Source organism: Acipenser ruthenus, chromosome 17, assembly GCF_902713425.1.
Source record: "Acipenser ruthenus chromosome 17, fAciRut3.2 maternal haplotype, whole genome shotgun sequence".
NCBI classification, from domain to species: domain Eukaryota; kingdom Metazoa; phylum Chordata; class Actinopteri; order Acipenseriformes; family Acipenseridae; genus Acipenser; species Acipenser ruthenus.
The window spans coordinates 32,364,315-32,384,537 of NC_081205.1; the positions used below are offsets into that span (position 1 = coordinate 32,364,315).

Below are 20,223 nucleotides of genomic sequence, written 5' to 3' on the forward strand. Positions count from 1 at the left end.
TAACATTCGTCCCAGAGGTGCACGAAGGAGATAGTGACAGTTGATTTCATTGTAAAGGTAATGCACATACATTAGACCTGTGGAGTACAGAGCATAAACCATTTCTTTTATCCCTGTTTAGCACTTCCATGGATCCACTCCTACTTGTTATTTAGGCATTGCACATTTTTAAATACTGGGAGTTGAAAGGTTCACCTTCTGCAATCCTGGATTATAATTTGATAAGTGAACTGTTTCAGTGCTTCATTTGTTCACACCTGCTACTTTTCTCAATTAAATGCACTGGACTTCAGTATAGTAAATTGCCATTGTTTTTATATGAGTAATGTACAGCAATCAGCTTAGGAAATGGCTCCGAATGTGACCTTGTCCTTGATTAACCCTTCAGGTTATGTGCATGTGTATTACTTTATGTATGCAAGCATAGCCTGAACCATGATCAAATCATTCCCAATCCTGTGGCCCTGTAAAACCTTTCCATGTACCAACAGATCCTGGTATCTCTGCCGTTGTGTACACAATGCACTCTGTGTTTACAGCATGCAGTTAAGCAGTTAGCTACGCTACAATGCCTTTCCACATCAAATTGTCATGGGATGCCCAGGCTACTCTACAGCCTATTTATTTTGTAATTGTTTAAACGCATTCCCCAGATATTCTTGAAACATCTTGTGATTTGTGTCTTCCCTCCAAAAAGAGCTGTTTATTCCACTGGCATGGAGGCACAGTGGTGGAACAAACAGCCACTTGCTCATTCCTTTCTTCTGTCACTGATTCAGCCACGGATTGCTTCATTGAAGACAATGCGCACATGATATTGCAAGTGTGACTTGCACTGCATGCATTAATGTCCCGCCGCTGTGCCTATAGGGCTCCAGCACCAAGAGCGCTGTGCAACATCAACAAAGTGTCTGCAGGGACCCCTCTGGATTTAAAATAAAAGTGACACACCTGCCTATTGCATAACGTTCTTCACTTTAGCTACAGTGTGAAACAATTGCACTGAAAAGTATTCCAAAACAGGGAGTGTCTTAATGTGAAAGGACAATTGGGGCATAACACAAAGATGAGTCAGTTTACACACAAACTCTAGCATTATATTATGTAAAATGTGTTACCTAACAAGTATTTGTAGGTTAGTGAAGTACAACGAGGCTTGGGTTATGTCCTACAATGGGTTCAAAGTTTTAGGTCTGGATCAGGGGTACCAGTACGGGCCCAATGAATACCAGTACAGTACATCAGATGATATCCCATGCTGTCTGTCTTGAAGAGTACAAAAAAGTGCTCCTTCATATTGCTGATTGATTTGACAAATTCCTGTTTTATAACTGTGCATGGGTGAGGACCAAGTCAATGAAGCATGACATCTCTGGATCATAAGCTGGGGGTGTTTTAGTAGAACGGAGAGTGGATTGGTGCTTTATATAGTGTGCATTACCATGCAATGCTGTCCCAATACTTGATTTGGGGGGGGGTGGGGGGGGGGGGGGCATTAAGAATCCCAAACAGGACCAGCTTTCCAAATAGGATCCAGATGGAGACTTTGTGTGTCTTCGAAGAGTCCAGACATTTTAAATTTCCTTGATCCAGATATATTTTTTGGAACGAAACAGACCATGGCAACATTTAATTAAGATTTGGATCCAAAATACATTTATCAGCTTTGTTGTTTGTCAGTAAACAACCCATAAAAGCCACTTGATCCTCCTTGCTGACCTTGAGAACTGCGGGCTGACGGTCACTATGAGTTATGTGGGTGCGGCTTCTAAGCTGTACGGACCCCTTTTACTGTGAGCATGCATTTCTATAACGCTGCAAACACAAAACTCGAAAGCACTAATGAAATGCAATACTCAAGCTCGAACCGTCTTACACACATGTAAGTAGTTACAATTACTGAGCTGTTATTAAACTGGCATTTCATTTCAAACGTTAATTTCTATAATGAAAACGGTCTTTTATCAAACAAGATATGCAGCTACCGAGCCTGAATGTTGCATATTACGGTCCGTTCAAAAAGTAAAAATGTAAGGCTTGGCAATGCTACTGTAGGAGTCAGGTTAAGCAATTGCATCAGTAGCATTTGGCCAAGACATTGGCTTACTGACACTCCCTTCTCGTTCTGCCAAGCAGTTCTACGTGGCTGGTAGCATGCAAAGGTGACAGCTTAGCTCATACAGGAAAGATACGTTATCAGAGATACAAAACATGCTCAATTAGTATGTTCTGTACCTGTCTTCCCTACTGGAAAACGTGGGTATTACTTTGGTATCTTAGCCCTCTTAAACCTCCACACTATTCAGCACACATACACAGCACTGGGCACTGGGAAAGAGTTGCTCAAGATTGGATGGGCATGACGACTGAACTGATGGCTGCTTTGTGAAGTGCTGGCAGGGCGCTGTGGGGGAAGCTCACTGCTTGTGCTACCCCTGTGGATATCTCGTGCTGGCTAACAAGCTCCGAACTCATACCAGCTGATATGAGTGAGTTCTTTGAAATCCGGGCGTCCTTTGCAGGAGTACAGTGTTTGTTTGTTTCAGAAACTAATTACAGCACCTAGAGAGTTAGTCCCCAGACTCACCCCTTCTCTACATTTTTCCCTCTGAGCTGTTTTGGAAAGTGAGCAGATCATAACGATTTACAATACAGAAATGAACTGAATTGATGCCACCCAGATGAGAAAGAGTGCTTTCAATTCAAATCAAATGCCACCCAGACAATACAGGTTTCACTGCTATGATTCACAATAATTCAGGCTTGATGGATATCTTTGGAAAGCCTAGCGGATCCCTCTCATTCTTAGGATAAGCCTCCCTTTACTACAGCCGCAGCAGCTCTGCTGAACCTTTCATTTAGGTGTTTTCCAATTCCCTTTTAATCAATTCCATTTCCTATTCTCTTTTAATCTATTCCAATTCCCATTCCCATTTAATTCCAATTAGAATTGGAATTGATTTTAAAAAGGAAATGGAAATGCTTTGTGTATCGCTCCTGTTCACCTGGTGTTTGATTTAATTCCTAACTTGAATTGAAACAAAGTTAAGCAATGACTCTCTTTCTAAAGTGAGTGAGGGCAGGTCCAGGCAACAGCAATTACCCTGGGGTGGAACTCTATAAATCATGCAGGTGCTGAGGGGAATGTTCAGTTGAGATTAGCAGATATATGACCTTCAGTACTGCTTTAGTGCCAGGTTTTTCACTCCTTCCTAAAATAACATGCACCCCACTCCACAGGATCTATGGTTGTATTGAAAACCACAGCTGAGAAAATCCAAAACTTCTTAATAGTGTGAGCAACCTTATTATCAATGATCCCATTCTCATTGTGATGAAAATCTGTTGGTTCTTTGCTTGTTTGTTTGCAACTGTAATGCTACAGATCTAAACATGTTCAGTGTCAAATGTGCAGGGGAAACAAGCCTTATTAATCAGATTATCATTACAGAACATTTTTATTCAAATGTTCTGTTTATAGTAAAGTTCCTACTATAAATGATATCGACGTTTTTTTTTTTTTTTTTTATTATTATTTCAAGTTGTTTAAAATGGCGAGGGAGGGGCTGTGCCACAGTACTACCAGTAATACAGTACAATGGTCAGGTGGCTTGTCTGCATCACAGTCCAAACCAGACGTTAATTGGTGACATGGGCAATTAAAAATAACAAAACAACAACAGCCACTTTATATTAAATTATATATATATATATATATATATATATATATATATATATATATATATATATATATATATATATATATTATTTTGTACCCCCAATTTGCTACCTTGAAAGACTCGATATTTCTGACCAATCTCAGGGTTCCACTATAAACACGCAGAAGCTTTATCCTTGTATAATAAACATATAGAAGCATTTTATGCATGTGGGATCTTAATGTATATTCACACAAAGACATCCAGGCGTGCCCCCAAGGCAGCAAGGCGTTTATTTTTAGGCAGACACGAGTGAGCATTCCTGTACATCTGCTGTCCATAAAGAAAAGCAAGCTGAAGATTAGTCTTTAGAACTGGGAGATTTGAAATGACCTGAGCAGGAAATTGTATCACTTCCATTACTAAGTAGGTGGTATAGGTGGTAGAGAAGCAGAGAAAAGGGAAGGCACAAAGTCATTGACTTGCATTTAGACACTGCTCTGCCCCCCTGAATCACAAAAGGCTTCCAAATAAACAACAAACACCACCACCACCACCAACAACAAAAAATCCATCAACATCTTTAAAACTAAAATAGATTTAAAAAAAACACACAAAAAAACAAACAAGTGATTCAGCATCTTTACCAAAGTTTGCTGCAATCAGGATATTACAGCAGGCCAATCTTTCATTGTCAGGTTCCAGCTGATTACAGCAAACTGCATTGTGAATGATATCCTCCTCAACTTGATTGTAAACACTTATTCCTCAGTGGGAAGCAATCACTCGATATTATTCTGACAGCATTCTGGACAATTTATAATCTGGCAGCACAATCACAGTTTCTATAATATTCTTAATTGAGACCTTAAAAAAAAAGGCTATAAAAAGTTTTAAAAAAGTTTATAGGAACAAAGTTAAATAGAAAAGATTACATAATAATATAACATGATATATTGTGTTTATACCAGTGGGTTTGCTTGTATCAATAATAAGCGAATGCCATACATTCCCATTGACAACATACCCAGATCTCACGTTCTGGATTGCAATCAAGCACGTGAACACGGTTTTAGATGTCATCTGGCAGAAGACTTGATACAGGAGGCTCAATATGTATCTCTTTGCATTCAATAGCTTGATTTTCTCTGTTGCCTTTAATGGAGGATGTAAAAGAATCTGGATAACGTTAACAGCTGCACCTGTTAAAACACAACCCTTTGTTTCGCTTATTGTGCTTTCATCCGTCTGGTATAAACATTACAGTTATAGCGAAGTAACCTGCATAGCTCTTAAATAAAGTGTCAATGCAAATGATTGTAAATGCATATCGATTATATATATATATATATATATATATATATATATATATAGAGAGAGAGAGAGAGAGAGAGAGAGAGCGAGAGAGCGAGAGAGCGAGAGCGCGAGAGAGAGAGCGAGAGAGCGATTTTGTTTTAAGTTTTCAAGTACAATCTTTGGTGAAATGAGCTATATCTTTCGACACGGCTATAGATACATTATTGTTCTTGTTGCTGTTTACTACATATGTATAGATAAATCATTTTAACAATAAAAACAAAAGAAGAACTTGGAATCAACTAAGTCCAAAATCCATTAAAAAAGGCTCTCCACTTTGTCCTAACCAACATCAGTCATGATTTAACATTACTGGAGTAAACATGCTTTCACACAAGTATATCGGTGGCTATTTACTAGCCCACTTTGATATCACAAAGCACTGAATAGCACAGCTGGCCAAGGGTGTACCGTGCAATTGTCCCATGGAAGGAGCTTTGCATATTTGCCTTGGTTGACCAACACAAGTCACTGTAGTTAATTCCAGGTTCTCAGTGATTAATATACAGTATATATATGTGTGTGTGTGTGTGTGTGTGTGAGTACGGTGTGATTTTACTATATTATTTTTTGTTGAACCCTTTCCAAATCATAATACATTTACATTATAAAGGCACGCATGGTCCATTTGTGACACTGTGTGGTGCAGTGCACGCTCTCTGCACAACTAACCTGAAAGGCACGAGGAGTCACAGCATGGAAATGGTGTGCTTCTGACACTGAAGAGCATGTACAGCAAGCATGCAGCCGTGTCGCTGGACACGCAAACACGCAGCCCTGACAGCAGGGCCTACAGTTCTGTCATTTCATTTCTCTGACAAGCTGTTTGAAGGAATCAGCGAATGGAATGTGGCATGCATAACGCCAGTTGGTTTGAGCTCTGGGCTTCAGTACAGAAAGGTGTTGGTTCAAACCCAGCTATGAGAAAGCGAGTTGTGCTAAGCACTCACAAGCAAAAGCACCTTTACCTGTGCAAATGAAAGAGAGAAGTTAACTCCTCAGCAACTTTAAAACGAATTTGTCTCAGAAACTTAGGACCTTGGAAAAAAAACAAAAAACTCTAATTTTCTTTTGTCCTGCAGCTTGAGTCTCTCCAAATTCATGAGGGCAACCCGATTGCATGGCAGGTTAGTATACAGCAGGAGCTTTTGAATTGCAATCCAGACTCGCTGCTTGACCATGTCTGATGTCAGAAACACACCCTACAAAACTCTCTTTTTTTATTTAAAACCTGGACCGGAAAGGGCTGACATTTTACATGAATGTGAATTACAATAAAATATGTGATTGCGTGTATACATATCTGTGTTGTTTATACTGTGTGTTTTTGTGTGAGTTTGATCCTTCTTTCTTTCTATCGGTAAGGTGTGGTCCCTCAGAGGTCTGTGCTGGCCTTCGCGGTCAGTGTCTGAATGCGCTCGGTGTTGCAGGTTTTGCAGAGGATGTGTCCGTCCAGCGGGTAGCAGCCTTGATTGTCCCCCTCTGAAAGCAGAGATCCACAGTCCTGCAGTGTGGGATGAGAACGCGTTAGAAATCACTCCCAGCCACAGACACATCCCTGAATCCCATCCCTGTCGCACCTCTACAAGGTAACAAGCTTTGCTTGTTCAGTTTCCGTTTTTTTTCTTTTTTTTCTGACATTTTCTTATGAGCCTGATAAAATGCAAATGAGCTTTCAGCTGCTCTAGCCCGTCATGCTGAATTCTGATGGCAAAGAGAAACAGGGTTAGATTGGGTTGATTAAAGTGAACTGTTAGAAGGGTGGAACAGTTAGATGTTTTGATTGCTTGATCGTATCTGTAGTGGAGCTATGTTTCTTATCGCACATGCAGTACATTATGCAAAGACACAACGTGATACAAAGATGTTGCTTATCAGATCAAACATTGCTTTGTTGTGTGCATAACGGTTTTATACATCAGTAAATCCACAAACTTGGGTTGATTTTTAACAGTCAAAGTGAATTGCATACATTTTAGTTTTTGTGTCAAATTTACATGCACCAACTGACTTTATAGTGTAGAGTATATGGCTCAAAGTGGGCTAAACAGGTGGTGTCTGACCCAGCAGGTAGGCATTGGTGCTGCTCTTTTAAATTATAAAGAGGTGTTCTTATTAAACTGGGTGTGAGGAAATTGCATGGGTCTATGTAAGAAAGCTCATACTGACAATGTCTGTGCTATCCGACTCAGGGATGGAAATAAGACTCCCATTGCATAGCAGTTTGATCCATTCCTGGTTTCACTAAGAGTTTAATAAGACACACCTGAGCTTGTTACTGCACCTATACAATGGGGCTAATCAAACTTGCAGTAAAACCTGGAATGGGTGAAACTGCAATGCAATGCAAAGTCTTATGTCCATCCCTGCAATTGCATAAGCAACACAATTAAAAGCCCTGTGGAATGTGTACTGACCTCACAGCGGTAACACTGCACATGGAAGTCGCGGTCCAGCGCCACGATGCGGACAGTCTCCTCCTGACCAGTGGCCGGCATGATGGGCTCCTTACACACAGAGCAACGCGGAGCAAACTTCCTGTAGGGGATCAAAAGCCTGGTCAGTCTTTGCAAGAGAGGACAGTCTGATACAGAGCACAGCCGTGTCAAAGTGCAGGGTCTGTACCATGTGACATCACGAGACACACAGCACAGCCTCTCTGCCTGGGTTAGTGTCAGGTCAACAGCAGGACACAGCATTAGAAATACAGGGGCAGATTAAAGCAAGGCTCAGGGGAAAACAAAAACACAATTATTCAAAAACATTCTGTTTTGATATAAATGTAGCAAAAGCTACGGCATGTGCATTGAAGCCTGATCAGTGTAGACGTAGTACATCTAAAAACAAAAACCAGGGAAGGCAATTAAGCACAGCAAAACCAGCTGTATTATCCATGTTACTGGACCCGCAGTTTTTTCCAGAATACAAGTCGTTTTAGCTTAAGTGCTCGCCTGATGGGAACTCCAATTGGTCTCAATACTGGAGACAGCATTTCAAGCTGAAACGGGATCAAGCAAACTCAGGATGGGAATCGTTAGTTGAAACATGTTATTCTAGCTCTTGCTCTCTCAAAGCGCCTCTTGTGCAGTGCAACGTGACCCTTTATTTGAACAGTTAACCCACTGAAAGCATGCTATGAACGTAAAAAAGCTACCATTGTTCAGTATTTGTTTTTCAAAAGCTGTTTGTGAACTTTTGCAAACCCCCTTTCTGTTACTAACTTGGTGCGGGTGAAAGAGATCAGACACTAGAGATTGATTTTCTTTGCACATCCGAAGGCGAAGGCAGCGCACGCATAGGCCCTCTCCTCTCACAGTCCCCAGAGCAGGAGTAACAGGAATCAGAATCTAAATATAGTGAATCGGTAATTGTTCAGCTGGGCTTTCTAATTTACGACACACCAAGAGCTGCAACTGCAGAGTGCGAACAGTAATGATATTTCAGGTGTGGAAAATGCAATGATCAGTGACTGCATGCAGACCCTGCAGGAATCCTACCACATCTACTTGAATGAAGACGCGACGTGTATTAATGCAAAATAATATACAAATTCCCTCTTGGAACATTTTAAAGAATGGCCTTAAAGAAGTCACAGGGAGTTCTATAGCAGGGATGGAAATAAGACTCCCATTGCATAGCAGTTTGATCCATTCCTGGTTTTACTATGACTTTAATAAAACACCTGAGCTTATACACTGTGGTTAAATCAAGCTCTTAGTAAAACCTGGAATAGGTGAAACTGCTATGCAATAGGAGTCTTATTTCCATCCCTGTATAGCCACCAACATGCTCTTACTTGTGGAAGTCCTCGATGCAGTGGATGTGGTTCCCTGCATCTACGGTGAAGGGGATGCCGTCCAGGCTGCGGTGGCACTCCACGCAGGTGAAGCAGTGGGGGTGGTAGGCCTTGCCCGTGGCTCGTAGAATGCGCTCCATGATGGGCGTCTTGCAGACGTTGCACTGCTCCAGAGTGTTCTGCGGGCAACACACAAAACGCTCGCTCAGGCCGGCAAGACGAAAAGGCAAGGGGGTGGTGAGACCTGTGGTGCTCTACATATGTGTTCACAGTTTGGGGGGATGGTGAGACCTGTGGTGCTCTACATATGTGTTCACAGTTTGGGGGGATGGTGAGACCTGTGGTGCTCTACATATGTGTTCACAGTTTGGGGGGCTCCACTCCATGCTTACCAGATAAAATGAGATCAGGGACTATTTCAGGTTTCGGATGGAGGTTTTAATTAAATTAAACCATTTAGACTCGGAAGAAAACAAAGACCAGGACTGGAAGAGCCAACTTTGTCCACCTCTGCTTTACTTTGCCTACCGTAAGCCTTTGCGCTCTAATCACCAGACATCCCAGCAATAAGAAATTGCATCAGTTTTGCAACCAGCAATGCATCAACGACTGAATCTTATGTTCACATAAACGTTATGTAACATTCTGGTAGAGCAGCGCAGGTAACATCATTCACTAGAAGTGGGGTGAGGTAAGGGGGGGGTCATCCCACACTATCTTGACCTCTGGTGAATAAAAAGGCAACTGACAGTCAGTTTGAACAAACAGGAGAGGAGTTACTTAAGGTAAAGCAATGAAGTGCTGTTCACCTGTGCCGTATTACAAAAATCGACTTCATAAAACCAACAATAATGAAAACAGTGAAAGAAAAACAAAAGGGCTGAAGAATGCAGGGCAAAGTTATGACTGATCTCCTGAAAAACGAGAATAACATGAATGGTTAATATGGAAACGGTACTGGGCTCTAAATGCAAGGGGAGAGGAAAATGGAAATAAAAATTGCAAACTGGTTCGGAGTATATAAAAGGCTCCACCATTGAATAAATACATCAATAAATCAAACACACACTAACGACTGTTTATTTACAAACATATTTCTCTGGCTTAAGAATGTGTTTTTGTATTAAACTGTAAGTAAAATAACAATTTGGACACATTGTTTTCAAAACTGCAGTAAATTTAACAACTGACGTCATAAAATGAGGCGAGCCAGAACACAATATAACAAGAAAGAAAAAAAACAACAGCAGCATATTCTTCTTCAAGATATTTCAGAAAACAAACAAACATCATTAAAAAAACAGAAATAAAACAATGTGCTGCTGATTTCACAGATTGGGTGAATCCAGTCAGTAATACGTTTATTGTCCACCAGGGGGCTTTGACTAACACAGAATTCTGGTTTACTACAGCTGGTTAGTGTCACAGCTACATACTGGTCTGTTGGGATGCATCTATTTCAAGCAACAGTTTTACAGAAGGGTGTGCCATGCAGTGGCCTAAAACCTAATCGCCTGAAACCAAGTTCCAAGCCACAAAGTGGCTTTAGTTCTGAGAAAACTGCGTGCCCCACTATTCAGTATTTCCTGACTGGTGTTTATTGTCTTTTAAAATGACACAAGTCTTCACCTGCCTCCTTTATGTTTACCATTCTAGTTGTGTATATTGTGAGTGTGTGTTTTTGCTTATGCTCCCATATGATATATAAGAACACGACAGCAATAGCAGATTAAACTGTTGCATATGTGAAATCCAAAGACACATTGGACTGGCTTTAATTTTTGGTGTGTGAGGTTTGCATTTCTCTCTGGCAAGCCTACCGATTAGATTTGAATACACTTCTTTACATCCATGCCTGAGACACACAATCTCGCTTGTGGGGGAAAAAAACAAACAAACAAACATTTGCCAGATAGTGAAGACTCCAGAGGAAGCTGGCACAGAGAGAATACAGTATGTGCTGATACTATTTTTCTACTTTTAAAAACATCCAGCGCTAATTATTTTTATAAGAAGTAAGTGTGCCCTTGGCAGTCCCTGAAGCTTGGATGAAATCTTACTGCAGTGGTAACTGTTTCTCAGAAAGAAGCTTTCGAGGACAGCTGAAAAGAACAAACAAAAAAAAAAGCCAAAACATGGCAGTAACCCTGCAGACTTCTGTGCTTTGATGCTTTACTGAAATGGAACAGCCCACTAGAGGGCTGTAGATGTCTAGGGAATAGTGACTTTCTGTACTTTCATACCCTAATGAAAGCTTTGCCGGTGAAATGTTGGTTTCTTTCTCAATACATTTGAAAACCTTTAGGAGCATGTTTGAGTGTGCCGCTTCCCTTTTTCTTTGTTGATTTAAGCTTTGCTCTGTTGTCCGGCTCCTCGGCAATGCTGCGTGGGTGTGCGTCCACTCTTTGTTTTTCCCTTTTCCCCTTCTACCGTGGTGCGTTAAAGCCTATCTACGCTTTTCAGCCGGACACATTTCTCAGTGTGTTTGCCTGGGAGCCTAAACAAGCGTCTGGGCAGACAGCGTGTAATGGATGCAGGTCAGCTTGTTTCTCAATATCTGCTGGAGTGAGGGGCAAGCAGAGTGCGCTGAAGTCAATGTTAGCCCCGGTTTTGATTCTGATTTGCTGTTAATATCTTGTACGCCAAAATATTGAAATGAACACACATCAGCAAGCAAGCAACCACAGGGTATTCTTCATAACTCTTTTTTTTTTAACCTCCAACCATGTCTTCTGACACAGGCAGCAAAAAATGAAAGTGCATCAACCTGAAAATCCTGAATCTACCCTGAGTTTTACACAGTTTGATGATGAAATGCATTATGATGTGACTTTCATAACTACCAGGGTCAGGAATTTGCATCTTCACAATAACTATTCAGCCGCGTGAGTGAAAATCGGGCAGGTGATCAACAGTGATCCTTTCGTCAATTCCATTGCTACATCTTTTCCACTGTACACCCAAGACACAGGAAGAGACTGGCCGTGTTTCCACCGTGAAGCGCACAAGAACTCATCGACATGGCTCTGTATTAAGAGCCGCTGTGTTTGAGTTGAGAATGGCGGATTCAGAGGTCATGGTTGTGTTTTTCTTCGTTATTACTGAATACAACTGAAACGACTCTCTGCACACCATGCTGTTGGTCTTCCTCAAGTGCATTGACTGACGCAGTGCCAGCGGAAAGCCATCCATGCCTCACGGCTTGGGTGTGCCAGTGGAAAGGGCTATCTGAGCCTCCAGCATTCTGAAACTGCGATGGCTGCCAAACTCAGGACCATTCAAAACGTGATCTGGAGCCTCTTATTTAATTCGCTCCTAACAGATAAATCAAATATCAATAAGGCGTCCGAGGCAGAGGGTAAACATTTTGTACGTACTTTGGGGTTCCATGAGGTAAAAAAACGCACACACTTAACAGTTTGTGCCTGGGGTTAAACCATAATCCAAATTAAAATCATTTGCAATGCAAAAATCAGCAGTGTCCCAGAAGCACTTCTTTATTTATCTAAAGCCACAGGACAAACAGAAAGTCTACTCTGTGCCAAAAAAAACAAAAACATAATATACAGTATATGAAAAAGATCAAAAGTAAAAGTGACATTTCCAAAGAGTGAAATCAGCCTAGCGCCCTGTATGCTTACTCTATACACCAAACACTGAAATGTCTTCAAATCCTAGTCTTAGAAAAACCTGTACGCTGAATCTAGACCCTGAAGTTCAAAACCACTATGACCAGTCTTCCTCAAATTTACCACCTTGAAACTGCAAATACAAGACAAATGTACTTTAATATAGCACCCTTCATGCCATGGCACCCCAGAGCACTGTACAAAGCAAAACAAGAGAGCTCATGTGTACAATACACTCCACATTGAAGAACTGGCACGAACGTGTACGTTTTACAATTGCAGAGATAGCTATCTCCTCACCGCTGAGTCAACACAATAGAAATACACCAGTCTGACATCCCACTGTTTTGAACCCCAGCCAACAACACAGTAAAATACACAGACACACACTCCAAGCCAGATACACCATTAACAAATACAAAAAACATTAACGTAATGAAAAGTTTAGTTTACTGAAATCAAACCCCTAAATGAACAGTATCAAAGGCATACAAAAAGAAAAAAAAAACTGATAAGGTTCATACAGACTGCTCTAAGAAATAGCTTTCATATGTCTGTGCCCATAAAACACGCGCCATGTACTAACATCTATTTTTAAAAATACATTTTGAATGCCTTTTGTCTGTACTTGCTTCTCCCAAACCCATTATGATCCTTCAAAGGGATACTTCCAGTCTTCATCAAGAGAGACATATTGTCAAGCTATGCCCTCTATTGCTCAAGAGCCATTCTTTGGACAGCCCTGCTGTACATTACACACACAATGCAAGTCATAGTCACAATGCATAGAAGACCACTGCTCTACAGACTGCTTGGAGAGACCACAGATACAACAATGTACCATGCTGACATCAAATCCAAGGCAAATCGTGGAACTGAGCACATATATAACAGATTCATGTGTAACTAATCAATGTACAGCCTAGAGTATCCTTGCTCTAGATTAATTCTACAGCCTATTCAAACAATTACGCATCAGTAATTCTAGTTTGCTGAAATGTTTTTGTACCATAACTATTTAAATAAAAAGTTAGTTGAATACGCTAGGGATGCATAGCAGTGCATAGCAGTTTGATCCAGTCCTGGTTGTACAACACACTCATATGGTTACACTGTGTCTAATCAAGCTCATAGTAAAACCTGGAATGGGTGAAAATGCTATGCAATAAGAGTCTTATTTCCATCACTGTGTGCTTTATGAACAGGGTCCTGCTGTGGCTCAAATTACTGTGTTTCTCAATTACTGTGCAGATTCCATGCAGACAATTTTTTCCTCCATCTGATTTGCTTAAATGATATCTTTTATTTGGCCAATACAGTTTGAAGTACGACCAACAGTCCATCAATAATATATGCTTAAACGCTAATAGCAGAACATGCAATATGACACGCTTACTCAATTACTGTGTACAGATTTACAAATCTAGTTCAGGTGTTTTTTTTTTTTTTGCAGCAGCATCTTGTTGTTGCACAGACGCTTTTTAAATGTTGTTATTAATGTTAAGGAGTGCTGGTAATTAGATTGATAACTGGTGATACAGGAACGGTGCCTGTAGAGTCTCGGTGTCAGTGGCAGTTATCTGTCAGTGCTAGCTGGAATTATTCCAGCTATAATAAGCTGGTAACAGACACAAACTGAGGCTATGTGGACAGTCTCTACAATGAAAACCTTTCTGAAATGTAATGTTATCAGTAATAATAATAATACACAGTGGACTTTTGTTTTCATATAAATTGAACTCCAGGCTTTACTGTAAACTGCAACCCTTCAGGTGTGTATGTATTCAAACCTACCTATCCATGCACTGTTGTTTAAATCCAGCAGACTGTCTGATGTTGAATTTTCCTAACCGTGTCACATAAAGGGCTATATATTTTATTGATCTAAACCGTGTCCGCTGTCTCAGTGTAAATGTTTTCATTTTAGAGCACTGCGCTGCTTCACACCGTGTCTGCTGTCTCAGTGTAAATGTTTTCATTTCTAGAGCGCTGTGCTGCTTCACACCGTGTCCGCTGTCTCAGTGTAAATGTTTTCATTTCTAGAGCGCTGTGCTGCTTCACACCGTGTCCGCTGTCTCAGTGTAAATGTTTTCATTTCTAGAGCACTATGCTGCTTCACACCGTGTCCGCTGTCTCAGTGTAAATGTTTTCATTTCTAGAGCACTATGCTGCATCACACAGTAAAGGTGCCACAAACAAGACTGAGTGACTGAGAGAAATTCATCAAGTGCAAGACGATACACGTTCACAGAACTGTTCTTATTACGTGCAGGTGGGAGGTAATGATTTGCATTTCTCTTCTTCGGTTTCTAAAGGAAATAATTTAGTTTATTTCATTTTTTACTCGTGACTTACTGAGTTAAAGGCTGACTGTTTCTTCAGCCCACTCACCACAAGCCCAGCTCCTTAGGTGAGAATTGGCATACCAGAGGACTAGTATCAGAGGACTAGTATCAGAGGACTATCACAGGACTAGTATTACAGGACTAGTATCAGAGGACTATCACAGGACTAGTATTACAGGACTAGTATCACAGGACTAGTATTAGAGGACTAGTGTCACAGGACTAGTATCACAGGACTAGTGTCATAGGACTAGTATCAGAGGACTATCACAGGACTAGTATTACAGGACTAGTATCAGAGGACTATCACAGGACTAGTATTACAGGACTAGTATCACAGGACTAGTATTAGAGGACTAGTGTCACAGGACTAGTATCAGAGGACTAGTATTAGACAACTGAAGAACAGGTTCTTAACCTTAACTGTTTTATTTTACCTTCATAAAATAAACAGTGCAGCTTGATAACTCCAAACCCGTAACCAATCATTTCACTGGTATAGCAGACGTGACATGCTGTTTACCTCGAACCTGCTAACAGATCCATGTCCTTGTGTGATTTCAGACCTCATGGGTATCATATACTGGCAATCGATAGCTACAGTAGCTCTGCTTTTGGCCAAATTAGGATACAAAGTCAAAGGAAAGGCAGCCAGTGGCAATGTCAAAGAAAGTTTTTCCTTTTTTAGTTTAAAGATTCCTCGATTGACTCTCTTGCTTTTTTTCTCTACTGTTCACCTGGGATTGCTGTGTCTCCGCAGAGTTTAACATCTTGTATTGAATCCCTAATAGTAGAGAGGCGTAGGGCCCAGAGAGAAAATGTCGCATTCTGCAGCTGTTACTGTTATCTTGTTGATGAAAACCATACAAAGCAGGTAATACAACAGCATTTATAGGCTGCATTGCCCTCTATGACACAGAGTGGTAGTTCTAGAACCTTTCTGCCCATTGTTCCGTACCTCTCTCTGCTTGGTCCTGTTATCCACAACAGCAATGTAAAGTAGCTAACTGACTTAATCCTCTGCTAGTACACTCAGTACAACACAGGGTCTATTATCATTGTTTTGAAGAGAATCCCAAGACAGGAGAGACAAAGGACACCCCGTTTTTTTAGTTTTTTTAGACCCTTGCAGTCTGTCTGATGGTTCTTTATGATATCCCAGGGAGGATATGGATTGCTGCATGTGTATAACATGCCAGTGCAGCAGCAGGCTGTTCAAATCCCTGAATGAACTGAACCAGAGAGACCGGCCGTTTCTGAAGCACTGACAGGCGTTCAACAGCAGTCAGGCTTTCACCCAGATTACCAGGGGCCGCCCCCTAGTGCTAGTCCTGGTATGAAGTACTCCGGTGGTAACAGATGCTTTTTAAACCAAGTTGTGAGTTTTCCAACCACTGACTTATAATAGATAAGTGTTGGTCTCTATAGTATGTTTACTATATTTTACAGCCTTGTGAGGACTATTTGATAAAATATTTGATATTCTCTGGAAGAACAAATAACTTAATTATTAGTACTGGCTTCTAGTGTTGACCTGCCCTATCCAAAACACAAACCAAAAACAAAAGTTTCACAAGTTTACAGAAGTGCCATCACCCTCCTGCTACCATTAAATGTGTCTTGTGTTATAGAGTTACCGGAACTCGTATTAATTCCCCTTTTTTTCTGATTAGCTCAATTGTTTGAAGACATAAAAGAGTTTTCAAAGTGTATTTTTGGCAGTGAAACTGGAAAAGGCTGTCATTTAAAATCTACAAAGGGAAGTGTTATCCAAGCTGGGGGTTTTAATTTGACTTTAATACTTGCTTCACATCTGAAGTGCAATTTCACGAAGTCTGAATGCTTATCAGATGTACCTCTTGATAGATTTGCGTATCACTCAAGTTTTCTTTGCGTATCAGTTATTTCTTCCTCTGCTGTGTGCGTCACTCTGTTTTACTGTCGGGAACAAATGAAGTGGCGCTGAGTGTCTGGTGCTGTCCTGCATTGGCAGGGAGGCAGTGCAATGTAAAGATTAAAATCCCAGCTCTGTCGCTGACAGACTGAGAGCCTACCTCAGGCGAGTCACTTGACTGCCATGTGTTCAGTTCAGAACAAGCTGTGAAGTTAGACAGACCCAGCAAGTGAACCGTTATATCTAAAATGTGGAAATCATTTCTAAGAGATGCTGTGCGGCATTCAGGGAATGCTTACCCTGTGCCATAAAAAAGTTTCCTCTCTGGCTTCACTGAGTAAGTTCCACTAATGCTTTCACTGTAACAGGGTCCTTCAATACAATTAACAAGGTTTGTTGTAACGTGTACAAATGAATGTACTATTTGGAGACCTACAGAACTTATGCTAATGAATGTCCCTACCAAGTTCCTAAGATAAATATGAAACTCCCAGCTGGTCAGAAACACACACTCACACATGCACACACATGCATGCACCAAATACAATTCTACAAGGAAATGAATTTCAAAGGATAGTTTAATCCAGTTCAGTTATGCAATATCTTGTGGTTAAAACGGTTATTTTATGATTTATTTTACTTCCCCTGTCTGTGATTCATCATTAAAGTCTACTGAAATCATTCACTCTATGTCTTGTACAAATAATGCAGTGTCAATCTACAGTATTTAGAGGATCATTCCAGGTGTGCCTTTCACTAGATACCCCCGAAACACTAGTATTGCTCTCTGCTAAGCAGTGCGAGCCCTATTTGCAACTGATCTGTACCCTTTTATTACAAACAAGCAGGACCCTCAGCATCAGTGTGAGGTCCTTCCTGCTGTACGTGCTGCACACGGTACTCACGGTGTAGCAGGGCTCACAGTAAGCCTTCTTCTCCACGGCGTAGAAAGGCTGTCCTCGGAGCTTGCGGCTGCAGGTCACGCAGGTGAAGCACTCCACGTGGAAGACCTGGTCCATGGCGGTGCAGCCGCTGCCTTCACCCACCACATTCTCCGAGCATCGCGAGCAGCGACCTGCGGCAGAGAGAGAAAAGGAGAGGGGAGGGGGAGGGTGAAACACCGTACAGTCCTGACCCCGATACATACAAAAGCACTGTATATGCGATAGTCGGGAGCCATAGCTAAGAGACTTTGCTACTGTTTAGCTTTATAACGAGAACGAAAGTGCTTTTGGAATGGCAATAATGGACAAATGAGAGCCACGACCATGCTGACTTATAAAGGGAGAGCTTGTGATTATAATACGCCATGCATTTGCTTTCTTACAGTTTCATCCAAAATACGAAGTCATTTTATTCATAAACATCTTTTTGAGTGTTGCGCTGGACTGGTATTTGGTGCCCCTATAGCAGATAATGATTAAATGACTCACTTTTATATCATCTTTCACCCCTAAAGGTAGGCACAGTATTAGTATTTACATCACAATATAACACACAGAGTCGCACTGGTCTCTTTGGGTTTACAGTGTCCTGCTATTGCTGTGGGGATTCAGTGTGGAAGCAGTTTGCCTCCGCTGGTGATGAAGGTTAACAGCACTGCTATTCCTCCAATGGGAGCTCCTCATTGAGAATTATGAGCCCCAGCTTTCAGATATCTTTAATTGGGTTACGGTGTCTTGAACTCAATTGAAGATATCTTCAACCCAATTAGTGACACCACCAATTTCATTTACGCTATCTTGAATGCATGAGTATGGAGATATTTCTGAATTTTTCTTTTTTCTTTAATGTACTGTTTCTGAACTTAGATTAAAGATTTCTCTAACTCAGAGTGATCATTTAAGTGTATTTAATTTTATTAAAAACAGACAGGCAGACTAGCTGTTACGACTTGGATATTCTCAACGGTATACATTTCAAGCACCGTTAGAAAGGCTTCAAAAATCAATAGAGGGTTAGGGTCTCAGGCAGTGTGCTTGTATTTTTGCAAGACAATATTTTAACCTATTTCATCCATACAAGTGCTAGCACCTTTATAATAAAACGCCCATGCATTGGGGAACCCGGATTTCAAATGCTACTGCACTGTCATGCTAAGGGGTCGGTTGGATCAAGCTTTACCCCTCAGGGATAAGCCAGCGCTGGACTTTCTTGATGCAGTCTACAGCACCGGGGATTCCTCCTGGATCGCATCAACCACCTAGAAGTGGTTATCAGGGATCACCCTAGAAAGAAGTGGCTGCTGCCATCCAGGGGGGATTCCCCAGCGCTGTAAAGAGCTTCAATTAAATCCAGAGGTGGCTTATCCTGGCAGGGTATAGACTGATCAAATCAAACCCTTAGTCTCTTATATTGTAAGTTTTACAGTGCATCCCTGTGCAGTGCATTTGTACTGAGTGACTTGCAGACTCATAGCACAAGTGCACCAGACCAGACCAGGGCTGTGTTCAGTGTCTTTAGCAAACTTAGTGAAATGTGATGCATCATCGAGGGAGGATATCCTGAAGTGGATTAAAACAGGAGGTAATTGGTACAAACTGCCAAAAAAAAACTAAAAACAAACATGGCCCAATGACTGGCTTCAGATTGCAAGCGCACTTGACTGCATGGAAAAGAAAGCCAAGCATTTCCACTGGGACCAAGCTGCAGAAACAGTAAAGGAAACATCTCGGAAATCCTTTTCCTTTTGGCACCTTGTAAACAGCATAGCCCTGGATCAGCATGCGCGCCCGTGTGTTTTAAACAGCACAGTCCTGGATCAGCATGCGCGCCCGTGTGTTTTAAACAGCACAGTCCTGGATCAGCACACGCGCCTGTGTGTTTTAAAAAGCACAGTCTTGGATCAGCACACGCGCCAGTGTGTTTTAAACAGCACAGTCCTGGATCAGCACACGCGCCCGTGTGTTTTAAACAGCACAGTCCTGGATCAGCATGCGCGCCCGTGTGTTTTAAACAGCACAGTCCTGGATCAGCATGCGCGCCCGTGTGTTTTAAAAAGCACAGTCTTGGATCAGCACACGCGCCTGTGTGTTTTAAAAAGCACAGTCTTGGATCAGCACACGCGCCTGTGTGTTTTAAAAAGCACAGTCTTGGATCAGCACACGCGCCTGTGTGTTTTAAAAAGCACAGTCTTGGATCAGCACACGCGCCTGTGTGTTTTAAAAAGCACAGTCTTGGATCAGCACACGCGCCAGTGTGTTTTAAACAGCACAGTCCTGGATCAGCACGCGCGCCCGTGTGTTTTAAACAGCACAGTCCTGGATCAGCACACGCGCCTGTGTGTTTTAAACAGCACAGTCCTGGATCAGCACACGCGCCTGTGTGTTTTAAACAGCACAGTCCTGGAGCAGCATGCGCGCCCATGTGTTTTAAACAGCACAGTCCTGGAGCAGCAAACGCGCCCGTGTGTTTTAAACAGGACAGCCCTGGATCAGCCTGTGTGTTTTAAACAGCACAGTCCTGGATCAGCCTGTGTCTTTTAAACAGCACAGTCCTGGAGCAGCATGCGCGCCCGTGTGTTTTAAACAGCACAGTCCTGGAT

At 41.6% G+C, this 20,223-nt stretch overlaps 1 protein-coding gene across 6 annotated transcripts in view; it reads right to left on the reverse strand.

Annotated features, from left to right (window-relative positions):
• Positions 1–3,925: 3,925 nt before the first annotated feature.
• The window catches only part of LOC117423634 (lipoma-preferred partner homolog), a 113,970-nt gene continuing 97,672 nt past the window's right edge, over positions 3,926–20,223 (reverse strand). For all 6 annotated transcript variants that reach the window (XM_034039700.3, XM_034039695.3, XM_034039699.3 and 3 more), the window contains 4 exons: positions 17,585–17,754; positions 8,812–8,990; positions 7,433–7,553; positions 3,926–6,519 (listed from right to left, as the gene is read on the reverse strand). In XM_034039700.3, the coding sequence (XP_033895591.1) occupies positions 6,391–6,519; positions 7,433–7,553; positions 8,812–8,990; positions 17,585–17,754 (599 nt within the window). In that variant the 3' untranslated portion in view covers positions 3,926–6,390. The remainder of the gene's footprint in view (positions 6,520–7,432; positions 7,554–8,811; positions 8,991–17,584; positions 17,755–20,223) is intronic.